Source organism: Nylanderia fulva, unplaced genomic scaffold (genome assembly GCF_048542155.1).
Source record: "Nylanderia fulva isolate GAGA-0341 unplaced genomic scaffold, ASM4854215v1 Scaffold15, whole genome shotgun sequence".
NCBI lineage: Eukaryota > Metazoa > Arthropoda > Insecta > Hymenoptera > Formicidae > Nylanderia > Nylanderia fulva.
Genome location: NW_028189730.1, coordinates 2491873 through 2506892, shown reverse-complemented (window position 1 = coordinate 2506892; position 15020 = coordinate 2491873). Strand labels below are relative to the sequence as shown.

At 41.0% G+C, this 15020-nt stretch overlaps 1 protein-coding gene across 1 annotated transcript in view; it reads left to right on the top strand.

Moving 5' to 3' along the window:
* Positions 1 to 13877, top strand: part of mgl (low-density lipoprotein receptor-related protein megalin) — a 67904-nt gene extending 54027 nt beyond the window's left edge. Inside the window, 18 exon segments of the mRNA XM_029313269.2 lie at positions 2 to 43; positions 165 to 1338; positions 1644 to 2064; positions 2391 to 2599; positions 2889 to 3284; positions 3420 to 3984; positions 4684 to 4915; positions 4917 to 4928; positions 5005 to 5235; positions 5237 to 5613; positions 5781 to 6073; positions 6521 to 7038; positions 7119 to 7356; positions 7598 to 7852; positions 8530 to 9036; positions 9505 to 10486; positions 10559 to 10658; positions 10896 to 13877. Of these exon segments, the coding sequence (XP_029169102.2) occupies positions 2 to 43; positions 165 to 1338; positions 1644 to 2064; positions 2391 to 2599; positions 2889 to 3284; positions 3420 to 3984; positions 4684 to 4915; positions 4917 to 4928; positions 5005 to 5235; positions 5237 to 5613; positions 5781 to 6073; positions 6521 to 7038; positions 7119 to 7356; positions 7598 to 7852; positions 8530 to 9036; positions 9505 to 10486; positions 10559 to 10658; positions 10896 to 11171 (6828 nt within the window). The 3' untranslated portion in view covers positions 11172 to 13877.
* The last annotated feature ends 1143 nt before the right edge of the window (positions 13878 to 15020 follow it).

Below are 15020 nucleotides of genomic sequence, written 5' to 3'. Positions count from 1 at the left end.
CCAAAGCAGCCAACCCCCGGATCCTACGAATCCTTGCACGCAGGTATTGAAATGTTAATTAATTACAATTTTATTTACTCTAGGAGATTAGCAAACCTGTCTTTTAAAAGGAATTGAAAATTATTTTCCAAAGGAAAAATTAACGGAAGTAATTTTTATCCCAGGTACCAAACGGCGAATGCTCTCAACTGTGCTTCGCTTTCCCCAAAGAAAATCAGACCAAAGCATTTACTTGCGACTGCGCAGTGGGTAAACTCTCGTCTAATGGTCGCACCTGTGAAAATGTCGATGAATACTTGGTGTTTGCTACGCGAACCGAGATTCGCGCCATCAATATAGATCCGCACAACACTAACGTGCCCTTCGCGCCTGTCGGCAACCTGACAAACGTCGTCGGGGTGGACTTTGACTACCAGGATAAGAAGCTGCTCTTCACCCAGATCCGTCCATGGGCGAAGATCGCGTGGACACCGTCGGATCGGCCATCCTCCTCCGACTTGCACACGTTGATCAACAAAGGAATCAACCCTGAAGGTATCTCCTACGACTGGACCCAGAAGAAAGTGTACTGGACGGATTCCTCCAACAACAGCATCTACGCGATGGATATCGACGGGACCAACTTGGTGATGATCGCGCGCGTGGATCGGCCACGCGCCATCGTCGTCGACCCGTGCAACGGATCTCTCTACTTCACGGATTGGGGCCGTTTCGGAACGTCCGGCAAGATTTTCAAGACCACCATGGCGGGCTCGCTGAAACGCGCCATCATCGACAGGGATCTCTCGCAGCCCAGCGGCCTGGCGATCGATTACGACGATCGGATGCTGTACTGGACCGACGCCGTGCGCGAGAAGATCGAGCGATCCGATCTCGACGGCAGGCACCGGGAAGTTCTCGTCAGCGCTACCATCTACCCCTTCGCCATCACCGTCTTCAGGGAGCACATCTATTGGACGGATCTCCAGCTTCGCGGGGTCTACCGGGCGGAGAAGCACACTGGAGCCGACAAGCTGGAGCTGGTGAAACGGTTGGAAGACTCTCCGCGCGACCTTCACATATTCTCCGCGTCCAGGCAGCAGTGCACCGTCAATCCCTGCAACATCAACAACGGCGGTTGCGATCAGTCCTGCCATCCGGGCCACAACGGCTCTGCGGAGTGCAAGTGCGACGACAACAGCAGGCTCGTGAACGAGGACAGGATGTGCGTGCCGAGGAACGTCACTTGCGACTCCAACAAGTTTGCTTGCAGGAACGGCAGATGCATCTCCAGGATGTGGGCGTGCGACGGCGACGATGATTGCGGCGACGGCTCGGATGAAAACACCAGCTACTGCTGTAAGTATCAAATAAAATTCAATCCAATTCAAGTTATAGGTATACCAAATTGAATGGCTTAAATAATCTATAATAACTAATGATCATATGAGTTTGATCTTGAATGGCGTCGTCAAGGTCACGTAAAGGTCACCTTGGATTTTTTAAATGGAATTTTTTCATTAAGTACTCTTGTTTTGACATAAAATGTAAAATATTTTGTAAAATAATATCTTAATACTTTTATGCATGGAATAATGAGACCAATCAATTGGTGTGAAGAATTTTCCAGAGATACGGTTTGTTGAGATTGGTCGAATTTTCAGCTCATCATTCGTGCAGCCCGAACGAGTTCCGCTGCAACAACGGCCGGTGCATCTTCAAGACGTGGAAGTGCGATCACGAGAACGACTGCCGGGACGGAAGCGACGAGGAGGGATGCGTCTATCCGCCTTGCGCGATGGGCGAGTTCACCTGCGCCAACTTCCGGTGCATACCGCAGTCTCAGGTGTGCAACGGTATCAACGACTGCAAGGACAACGTCACTTCCGACGAGACCCACGAGCGCTGTCCTCGCAACACCACGTGCCCGTTGAATCATCTCAAGTGCGAGAAGACGAACATCTGCGTGGAGCCTTACTGGCTCTGCGACGGCGACAACGATTGCGGTGACAACAGCGACGAGAATCCGGTTCATTGCGCCCAGAGAACCTGTCCCCAGAACAGCTTCCGGTGTCCCAATCACAGGTCGACATTTGTATTTGATTTAACTATAATTTTTTAAATAATTATAGATATCCCAAGTAACAAATTGACGTCACTAAACATCAAAATGACGTATCCTTACAATCTGGGACATTTTTCAAAAACATTTGTTATGGTAAAGCTTGCTATAGAGAATTTATAGTTTGACAGAATTGTATTATTTTTTTGTACATTTTATTTATATAATAATAAATTATAAATATTAATAATATTAGTAATAATTAATTATAAATAGAATGTTGTCGCGAAAAATTATAGAGCGTCTGAAGAGCGTCTTTTACGAAAAACTTATGGCTTGTCATATATAGGTGTATTCCAGCCACCTGGTACTGCGACGGAGATGACGATTGTTTGGATGGAAGCGACGAGCCTCCTGGTTACTGTCAATCCGAGGGCAGAACATGTTTCGGCGATTTGTTCACTTGCGACAACGGCAACTGTATTCCTAGAATTTACATCTGCGACGGAGACAACGATTGTCTGGATAACTCCGATGAAGACGAGCGTCATCAATGTAGTAAGTTTGTCTTATACTCTCTTTCGTTTTTATTTGTAATATTCTCTTGCATTACAATGTTAAATTATTTTTTATTATTTATTATTAAATTTTTTGTTAAATTATTTATTGTACATATTAATTTTACATTAATATATATTTATTATACATATTAACGACATTGTTTCAATAGATGGCGTTAGTAGTTTTTGTTTTCTTTAAATTTAAAAAGTTCTGTTATTTTTCTGACATACTGTGTATGTTTTTTGATTATATATATGATATTTTGATGGATTAATTAAATTTCCAGACGACAGAAAGTGCGACGAAGAAACGGAGTTCACTTGCACCGCGAACAAAATGTGGAACCGCGCTCAGTGCATCCCGAAGAAGTGGCTGTGCGACGGAGACCCGGACTGCGTGGACGGGGCCGATGAGAACGTGACTTTGCACCACTGTCCGGCACCGACTCCCTGCGCGGAGAATCAATTCACCTGCAACAACGGACGGTGTCTGAATCGCAACTGGTTGTGCGACCATGACAACGATTGCGGCGACGGTAGCGATGAGGGCAAGTTCTGCAATTCTCAGTACAAGCCCTGTAGCAGCCAGGAGTTCACCTGTCAGAACTTCAAATGCATACGCAAGCAATTCCGCTGCGACGGTCAGGACGACTGCGGCGATCATTCGGACGAAGTAGGATGTGGTAAGTATAGAGATGAAGAATTGTGATTGATTCTTCAAATTATAACATGTCAGGAAAAAAATGAAAATTTCTAAATCTTAGATAATTAAAATGACGAAATATGATTGATAAAAATGAGCATCGCTTCCTTTTCAGCGTCCAGAGCAAAGAATACAACGTGCCCGAATCCGAAGGACTTTATGTGCTCAAACGGCAATTGCATCGACTCGCAACTGGTGTGCAACAAGGAACCGGACTGCGCCGACGAGAGCGACGAGTTGCACTGCAACGTGGACGAGTGCGCTCGTATCGAGATGAACCAGTGCGGGCACAAGTGTGTCGACACACCGACCAGCTACTACTGCGAGTGCAACCCCGGCTATAAATTGTTGGCCGACGGCAAGGCTTGCGACGACATCGACGAGTGCATTGAGACGCCCCAAGTGTGCAGCCAGCAATGCGAGAACACGCCCGGTGGATATTACTGCAAGTGTAACGAGCGTTGGTACGAGAGAGAGGCCGACGAGCACACGTGCAAGCGCAGAGATAACACTCAACCCTGGATTATATTCACGAATAAATATTACGTCAGAAATATGTCGATCGACGCGTCCAATTATAGCCTGATGCACCAGGATCTGGTCAACGTCGTTGCCCTGGATGCGGATTACGCCCAGCAGATATTGTACTTCTGCGATGTTACTGCGAAAACAATATACAGGTACGTCGGTGTTCTTCGCGTTAAGGTAAATAAGCGATTTCATTGATTTTAAAACTCCTGGATACTCACCGCGACCATTTTGGACTGATGACGTCAGAAACGAGAAAATATACTATAAAAATTCTTGCGACGTACGTGAAAATAAAAATGTTTTTCAATAAAATACCGGTTGAAATGGATAGAACACACTTATAAAATATACCGAAAACTCTCCTTTTGCTTGGGTTATCAATAAATAACATGCATATGTCGAATTAAATTGAGCCTAACCATAAGGACGAAAACCAGCTGTTTGACTGGTATCGAAAAAAAATTAATATTTGCTTTCACATATTAAATTATGCCAAAATGAGAGTCTTCGATATATTTTAACACCACGACAATTATTTTAAACACAAAAACACTGTACTAAAATGAAAAATAACGCTGTACGTCGCAAGAATCTTTTGGGCTCTCATTTCTTACTTAGAGAAAGAGACAGAACTATAATCCGCCTGATGTCGCTACCGTTGAAATTTGGAGTTCCACGGCGAGTATTCAAGAGTCTTAAGTCATTCGATTATGAGAATGAGAGAATTTATTATTATTATATAGCGATTAGAAAAATAATTTATTTATTTTCAAGTAAGAGCAGAGTCGAATTTGTAGATAGTATTTGTTGTCTTTTTACAAAATAAATAAATACGTTCTTTTATTTAGAGCACCGGTGAACGGCGGCGAAAGAGAACCCATCATCCGTCACGATAGTTTAGGTCTGGAAGGAATCGCGATCGATTGGATTGGTCGAAAATTGTACTGGCTGGATCGTCACGCGAAGCATCTGGACGTTGCCGAGCTCGATGGCACCAACAGAAAGACCCTGCAGTCTGGAATAGCGGATCCACGCGCGATCGCGGTTCACCCTGGCACTGGATACTTGTACTTCACATCCTTGGCACCTTCAGGTTGGATATTAGTCGTATAAATGAAGCTGCGAAAGCTGATGCAAATTGTTTCTAATAATCATGTTTGAAATCTTAGGCGTACATCGGTAAGATGGGCATGGACGGCAGCAACTTCACCCGAATTCTGACATGGGAGGACGACATCGCTTGGCCGAACGCGTTGACAATCGATTACTTCACCGATCGCATCTTCTGGGCGGACGCGCACCTGGATTACATCGCCTTCGCCGATCTCGAGGGCCACAATCGGCGAATCGTTCTATCGGGGTCCTCGGTGCCGCACGTATTCGCCATCACCGTGTTCGACTGACTTTATTTACTGGACCGATTGGAACCTGAAAGCGATCAGCAGAGCGGAGAAGTTCTCCGGCGCTCGTTTACAAGTGCTGCGCAACACCACGCATCGACCTTACGACATCCACGCCTATCATCCGCTTCGACAGTTGCCCTACAACAATCCCTGCGCGGAGAACAACGGCGGTTGCTCGCATCTCTGTCTCATCGCGCCCCCAGCTAGCTCGTACCTGCTCGAGGGATACGGTCAACCCGGTGTGACTTCGTACAAGTGCAAGTGTCCGAATCAATTCATCCTGGATAAAGACAGCAAGACGTGCATAGCGAACTGCACCGCGGGTCAGCATCGCTGCGGACCACCCGATGAGAAGTGCATCCCCTGGTATTGGAGGTGAGATATGAAAATATGTAATACGTAAATCGCGATTTCTTTAATTCAGAATTCAGGACGATAGGATGATCAAATAAAAATTCTTAATAAAATATTAATATAAAATATTAATATTAAAATGTTAATAAAATATTAATATTCTTAATAAAATAAAAATTGCACCGTAGATGCGACGGAGAGAAGGACTGCAAGGACGGTTCGGACGAGTCGTCGAGCTGCCCGGCCAGGAACTGTCGACCCAGCGTGTTCCAGTGCGCGAACGGAAATTGCACGCCCAGCGTGACCATCTGCGACGGAGTCGACGACTGCGGTGACAGGAGCGACGAGGCCAAATGCGCGCTCGAGTGCGGAGAGCTCGAGTTCAAGTGCAAGTCGAACGGTCGCTGCATACACGATTCTTGGAAGTGCGACGGAGACGCCGACTGCAGAGATGGCAGCGACGAGGATCCCGTTATTTGTCGTGAGTAGAGTTTCTTCATTACTTTTTTTCAATCAAATAAACACTGGTATACAAATATTTTATTAATATTTTTAGAGGTTTATAAAAACTTAAATTTTATTTTTTTTTAACGTAAATTAAACATTAAAATATATCTTTTATTAAATGTTTTTGACTTTTCTCTTATTCCTTATTTTCTTCTGCATTTTTTCTGTTGGTTCAAATTCAGGATTACGTTATATTATTAAACTTCCAAGTTTGTGTTTTATATTGTTTCTAATAATATAAGCTATTCTTTTAATTCCTACTTCTAACATTAAAAACTGTAGATTTTCCTCTTTTCAACACAATTTTGGTTTTCTCAATAACTGCATGCATTCAAAAATGACATTCGTATACGAGTTCTGAATGATCCAATCTACTTTCTACATATTTGAATTCGCGTTAACCACGTGTATTCTCTTTCAGACAACCGCGCCTGCGACCCGAGCACCGAGTACAGTTGCAAGAACGGCAAGTGCATTCCCAAGCTGTGGATGTGCGATTCCGACAACGACTGCGGGGACGACAGCGACGAGCCGGCTTACATGTGCCGTCAGAAGAACTGCACGACCGGATGGCAGCGTTGCCCAGGTCACGCCAACTACCGCTGCATCCCCAAGTGGTTGTTCTGCGACGGCAAGGACGATTGCCGCGACGGTTCCGACGAGCGTCCGGAGAGCTGTCCGAAGTGCGACCCCAACATGGACTTCAAGTGCGCCAATAATCGATGCGTGCCGAAGCAGTGGCTCTGCGATTTCGCGGACGACTGCGGGGACGGAAGCGACGAGGTGGACGCGATATGCAAGGACAAGTACCGCGAGTGCTCCGAGTCCGAGTTCAAGTGCAAGAACGGCAAGTGCATCGCCTCCAGGTGGAGGTGCGACAACGAGGACGACTGCGGCGACAACAGCGACGAAATCGACTGTCAACAGTGGGTGTGCAAGGTACGTGGAACTAGGATCAGTGTGTACAGAAGGATTTCTTACCTATCATTTTCTAATGTATTTTCTCTCTTGTCCCGCAGAGCGAGAGCTTCCAATGCACCAGCGGTCATTGCATCGCGCCGTATCTTCGTTGCGACGGAGCGCGGGATTGTCATGATATGAGCGACGAACTGGGTTGTCCTCCTAGATATCCTGGAGGAAGGTACTGCCCGCGATCCCGATTCGAGTGCAGCAACAATCTCTGCATCTCTCTGACCGATATCTGCGACGGCATCGACGACTGCGGTGACAACTCCGACGAGAATCCAAGCATGTGTGGTGAGTTATTACTACCGAAGCTAATCAGCTGTCATTTTTTAATGCATGCAGTTATTGAGAAAACAAAAATTGTGTTGACAAGAGAAAGGTCTGCAGTTTTTAATGCATATAAATAAAATATTTGTATACCAGTTTATTTGATTGAAAAAAAAGTAATGAAAAAAGTTTCAGCAATTTCCTATTTACGCATTTTGCGCAAGAAGAGCGGAAAGTTAATGTTTTGTATGATATGTTTGTGCAGCGAACTTTGAGTGCGATACGCACAGACGATTCCAGTGCGCCAATCACAAGTGCATCGCCAGGTTCCAGCTGTGCGATGGAATCGACAACTGCGGCGACGGTTCCGACGAGAACAACATGACGATGTGCGTGAAGCAGACTCGTCCCTGCGACCCGATCTCCGAGTACACCTGCGCGAATAAGAAATGCATCGATCGTATAAGACTCTGCGACCTTGCGGACGACTGCGGCGACTTGTCGGACGAATTGGGATGCCGTGAGTCCTATTCACTCATTAGGGTTGCCATAGATCTGGAAAATCGGGAAAAGTCATGGAATTTTAAATTAGTCAGGGAAAACCTAGAAGAATCAGGGAAATGTGGAAATGAACCTGGAATTTTAAACTTTGCTCACCATTTCCCATAAATGCTCAATATTTGCATTTTGTACACTATAGTCCATGCATTAGCTATTATTTTTAAAATATATATTAAAAATTGTTCCTTTTTTGAAATTTAATGTAGAAATTAGATATATTTACCAATGTTAAGTTTAGTTCAATTTTAATATTTTTAGGGGTTTATAAAAACTTAAATTTTATTTTTTTTAACGTAAATTAAACATTAAAATATATCTTTTATTAAATGTTTTTAACTTTTCCTTATTTTTCTCTGCATTTTTTTCTGTTGGTTTAAATTTACGAGTACGTTATATTATTAAACTTCCAAGTTTGTGTTTGGTATTGTTTCTAATAATCTAAGCTATTCTTTCCTAATTCCTACTTCTATGGTAAATTTAAGGTTACACATATTGCGGTAATGGGAAATTTCCTCATTGTCGTCTGGAAAACATGGAAAAGTCAGGGAATTGCAAAATTCATTTTTTGTGGCAGTCCTGCTCATCCTCTTCCACTCGAAGGGTACCATAAGGTCTAACACTTGTTCGCCTTTTCAGATCACAGCCATCACTGTGCGGAGAACGATCGCGGCGGTTGCTCGCACGAGTGTCGCAACATCACGAACGGCGGCTACATCTGCGCCTGCTACCCCGGTTACATCATTTCACCGGACAATCGCAAGTTCTGCGTGGACATCGACGAGTGTCAGACCGATCAGCACCAGTGCTCTCACATCTGCACCAACTTGAACGGCTCGTACGCCTGCTCCTGCCGGCAAGGTTTCCATCTGTCAGACAGACATAGTGGCGTGTGTCGCGCCGAGGACGACAACGTCGTCGTGCTGTTCGCCAAAGGACCCGAACTTCGAGCCTACGACTTGCATACCAGGGAGGAGATGGACGTGATAGACAACGAGAAGAGAGTGCAAGCCATCGATTTCGATCCCAGGACGGAGTACGTTTTCTGGATTGACTCGCACGACAATACCATTAAGCGATCCTATATGGTGAACGCCAAAGAAGGCGAGGCCAAAATTGGACACGCGCAGGATCTCAATATGAAGAGTGAGTATTAGTTTCTCTCAAAGATTTCATTAAATCTCTCGAGCTTTCTCAAAGCTCTAATTTCGATTCTTATCGCTGTTTTTAAATCTATCCCTGCAAACACGGTATATAAATGTTATATACATGTAAGTATTCAAGCATGTTACACATGTAACATTTTTAATATAACATATATTACATTGTAGTTATATTGTCATTATATCCCAAGATAGCACTGACTTATCAATACATCAATGTGCTATTTGGTATATAATTACAATATAACTACAATGTAATATGTTATATTAAAAATGTTACATCTATGAGTGGGAAATTACAACTAACATGGATGTTACATGTAACGTACACGTTATATTACCTGTTACATTCCGTTTTATTATAGCAATGTAACAGTTATATATCGGTGTTTGTTGGAATGGAACTTCTTTAGATGTCTCAACAATATTCGCTAATAATATGAATTTTCAGTTGATTCTAAGCCGACAAGCTTAGCAGTGGATTGGATCTCTGGCAATTTGTACTGGAGCGAGGTTGACCAATCAGTCGTCACTCCTCAAGGTCAGATCATGATGTCCAAATCAGACGGCAGGTATCGACGTAGCATAGTCAGGATGAATCTCGAGCAACCGACGTCGGTGGTCGTGGATCCCGAGCGAGGCGAACTTCTGTGGGCCGACGCGGGAAATCAGCCAAAGATCGAAATAGCGTGGATGGACGGCGATAGACGCAAATTGCTCGTGGCCGATCGAATAGCCAGCCCTTCAGCGCTTACCATTGATTACGCAATGGAACACACGCTTTATTGGTCCGACGTTAAGCTAGATATTATCGAGGCGATCACCTTGACCGGCAACAACAGGAGAATCGTTCTGCGAGGCGCGGTACCGCTTAAGCATCCGGTGGCGTTGGACGTCTTTGAGAATAATCTCTATTGGGTGACCAGGCAGACGGGCGAGCTTATTCGACAGGATAAATTTGGCAGGGGAGTTCCGCATATTATCACCAAGGATCTTCCCAGTCCCGGTGGTCTCAGAGTCTATCATCAGCTGAGGTACAACACCAGTTTGAGAGATCCCTGCCACAACGACCAGTGCAGTCATCTCTGCGTAACGATTCCGGGCGGACATCGCTGCCTCTGCTCGGACAGCGTTGATCCTCTTCAGCGTCTGCTCAGGGACAACAACGAGAGGCATTGCGACGCCACCAATGAGAGACCTCTGCCAGCGCCCAGAATATGTCGTTGCCAGAACGGCGGACGGTGCCAGGAGGAGGAGGATGATAAGCTAACTTGTAATTGCCGTGAGGAATTCCACGGTGAACTCTGCGAGATGGCGGCGGTCGCCGCCAGAGCGGGCGGATCCACCGCTGCTATAGTCATTCCCATAGTCATATGCCTGCTGGTGTTGTTCTGCGCCGCCGCGATCTTCATGGTTCTCAAGAAGCGACCATTGTAAGTGTATTCACGAGCTTAGATGCAGTAAGACATCTTTTTTCTTTTATAAAACCTGATTATTATTTTTAGCGGCAAACCCGGCGGCCTCGGCGGTCTCACGGGTGCTCAGAGCGTCTCCTTCCGCCAAGGCAGCAACGTAGAGTTTGGCGAAGCTGTTCATGAAAGAATGGTAAGCTCTTTGCTCCGTTTGCTTTTCAACAAATTAATCCCATCAGTAGCATCGATATATCAATAATAAATATAACATATATATATATATATATATATATATAATATATTATTATTATTATTATTATTTATATTATTATTATTATATTATTATATCATATATGATTGATATATAATATAATATATATCAATAATAAATTTTTTTTACATGAGAGTTATGATTATTTTATCCTTACAGGAACCCCTCGACGTAGAGTATAATTTGAACGATGTCGCCAGTAAGAACCGAGACTTCAGTAATCCAATGTACGACGCGGTGAATATGGAAAGTGGTACCACAAACGGTACCAGCGTTGGCAACATGTACGAAGCACCAGCCGAGATGAAACCCTCGAGCATACAGCACAAAGAACCCCCGCAGCTGCATCTAAAGAGGAGAGAACTGGACCCGACGTCCGTCGACTCGGGCAAGGACACCCAGCAGCTGGTCGAGGAGGACAAGTCCGAGTGCTAGGATTAATTTCTGTTTCTTTTTTTTTTATTGTGCTTCTCGAACTCGAATATGTGCAGATCGACATGTTTGACGACTGCGAGGAATATATACATAGGGACGAACGTAAAGATTAGTTCTACCACTTCTACGTAAATAGTGCGGATGACTTGCAGCTGCTCGTACGTTATTTATTAAGCTGTTCACTGAGACGTTTCTAACATGATGTGTGACGATTTAATTAAAGTTCCGTCTTATCTAGTGATCCTCGGATATGAGAATATCGAGATCTCTAGAATGGGAAAAGGATATCATACATTAAAGATCCTATATTGTCATGGATACAGGTTCTTAGGTTCACGAGTTTATAAAAGTTAGACTTATGTCAAATCTCTAAATTTTAATTCTAAATTTTCTTCACAATTTCTCTCTTTTTCTCTTAGGATTTGGGATAGAGAAATTTGAGAATGCTATTTTTGTAAAGATTCATAAGTCTACAACTTTGCGTATCCTTGCATCTAAGAACCTCGATACATATAGGTGTTCAACTTCCAAACTCTTCAGACCTAAGAATCTTTGAGAGGGAATCACAGATTCTTATCTCTGGATCCTTTATACCAGGAATTGTGAACTGGCTTTAGGATCTTGAAATTTTTCAAGAATACAGAAATGGTAAAACGGAAAATGGTCCCTAATCGACAATATTTCGATTTTGCGAGGACAGTAAAGGGCGAAAGCGAATTGCAATAGGCACGAGCGTGTCATTTTTTACTAGGTGTGTGATTTGTAAGTCTTGTAAATATTATTGCTAATAATAAAGTATAACGCGTTTACGTTATCTGTGTACCATAAAAAAAAACGCAACACATTCCATCTATTCTATTTCGAGGTTGCCGCTTGCAAAGCGTAACAATAACGTGGAACACTTTTTTCGAGAGCTAGAATGTGTATGTATATGTGCAGGTACGCGTGCAATTGTTCGCTGTGCTCGAATTGATGATGCATTTGATTCTTCAATAATCTTTTGAAACGTCTGTCATAATATATATTCTCTTTTTAATATTTTGTCGATATTTGTATTTTTGAACGTAACAAAAAAAGTATAAATAAATAATTCGTACTCAATTTTATTTGAAAAAATATGTTCAATTTCTAGATAATAGCTTATACTTGTAAAATATTAAAATTTAATCATTCAAGCATGTTGTAATATTGATTTTAATCATACAATTCGAGCACTTGTGATGTATGCGTCGAAATTAATTCTCAACTACAAATGAAAGGGATGAAAGATTTAATTTTTTTTCTCTGTAAAAAATCTAGAAAGTCCGAAAGTATTCTTTATTTTATTTTCCATATTATTTCATTCTCCTCTTTACGTAATATAAAATAAGAAAAGCGATTTTAATTAAAAGTTAACATATTATATTTTCATAAAATATTTTTCAGTCAATTATCAAACTTTTATCGAAGCTTATTCATTCTTAAAGATCCTACTCAATGACGATTGTATTATATTGAATTGTAATAGTTGAGTGTTAATGAAATACACGCATGCTTGTTTAAAAAACTGTATTCTTAGAGGGATATATTTTGAAAGGTATGACGTTATATAGTTTTTTATGTTGAAAAACGGCCTTCGAGATAGATATTTTACGCATGAACGTTATTAAGTGTTATTCTTGTGGATGTTATTGCAGAGAGAACGATCGATTTTACGACGAGAAAGAAGTATCTCTTCCACGGTGAATATATGTTCGGTGAATATGTGCTCGATCGACATGATTGTACATTTCCCTAGATATTAATGCGAGGTGTTCTTTTTGCAAAAGACGGCTGAATTAAAAGGAATCCACGAAAATTGACCTATTCTGCGAAGTCTACCTTCCAAACCGTCGAAATTAGATATTTTTTCTCAATATTTTTACGTAAATATTGAGTCCTATTCTTTCTTACTCATTAGCACAATTTTTTATAAAATTAGCAAAATTGTAATGTAACTAATATGATGGAAAAAGGGACAAAAGTGAAATGATTTTCAGCTGTATCTAGTTTACAGTTTTATAAAATTTTATATATATATATATATGTATATATATATTATACGTGCGAGATAATTCAATTATAACGAGGCGATTAATATGGAACGAGTGTCTGTATTTCTTTTCTTCCTTTTAATGCAATCTTTTGCACGGTCAGTAAGCGTGTAATTCTTCTTCCGTACAAATCATTATTGTAACAATCCTTGTATTCTGATATGAATAATTTCCAAATGTTACGTTCCAAAGATGTCGCATTCTTCTGATCTTAATAAATGTTACTCAAATCGTTTAGATCTTCTTCGCACATAGTCCTAGTTTAAAAATTGGAAATCTTTTGATTTGTTGTAAATATTGTTCGAGAGAAAAGTGCTCTTGCTAAATAATATCTAGAATACAAGGATTGAATTTATATAAATTGAGAGGCCACCGCAAGAGCACGCTGTAAACACACGTTATTAATAAGGGAAGAGAATTATCGAGATACTGACCCGTCCTCCAAACAGATTATTATACATAAAAGTATACATAAATAAATAAATATATATATATTTTTTGTTGCAAATCGACTTTGACCTGGGCAGGGTTCCAGAGTGTCCTAATAATATTATAATATATCAGTATTCTCTGTATTTTTTTATCAAGTTGAAAAAAATAACAATTGTTAATATATTGTGCAAATATCAAACCAGATACCGTCCAAGAATAAATTTTAAAGCTGACAATCCAGTTTTCCCTATGCCTGCGAAATATATCGAACGCACACGTAATCGTTGCATATCCTTTATATATACGAGAACGTAAATTGCATTATTTCAGCAATTCTCGTTTCGCTTCCTAATTTTACATAATTTCTATTCGATTAATATACCTTTCTTTCACTAAATAATTTCATTATAATTTTGATACATTTATTAATACATTGCATTTATAATCGAATTAATTTCATTTGATCGAAATCTAATGATTTAACTAATGTAATCATTCGTATTAAAAAAGAAGTTTAAGGTATTTTTTAATGTAAGAGATATTATCATAAAAATTACTGAAAAATATATTTTTATATATAATATAAGCGTTTAATAAAATTTTAATTAAAAGAGCACATATACGCACATAATGAATGTGGAAAGTCTTAAAACTTTAATTAATATGAATAATTCTTTCTTATTATACGACAATAATATCACTATTTATACTGTTAGATATTTTACTTGCAATTGATAAGGAAGAATTGGAATTTATCTGTCGACGAGAAATCAACTTTGTTGGATATGTTGCACAATATGCATTTTCCATGTATTTTTCATTATATATCACCGTTTAGTGCATATCTATAAATGATTCAAGAACGCATATTTCGCATATAAATGTCAATGTATATTTTATTTTAGTTGCGGGATATCTTTTTCTAGTCTGGATATATTTATGGATACATCCGCGATATATAAAATTATCAATCGATTCTTGCTTCACGAAGGAACAATTAACATTTGAATTTCGCGCGCGCGCGCTATTTATGCGGAAAAAAAAGCGCGAAGAATAATCGACTACGTTCACTTCGATTACAACTCGGCGTTGGCGCATCGCACAGGTGGGTGTTAAATTAATTTCGACGTTAACGTAGGAATTATATATCAGACAATTAATTTTTCGTCTATATTTATTATCGTTATCATTTCCGGAACGAGTGTAAACGGAATAACATATGTATATACATTATATACGAATCGCCGAATCGAATAAATTAGATAATGGAAGACCGTGATGTGTAAACTGACTCGTTTATTATTAATCAATTGGAAATGCGAGGATAAATAACGGAATATTCGAA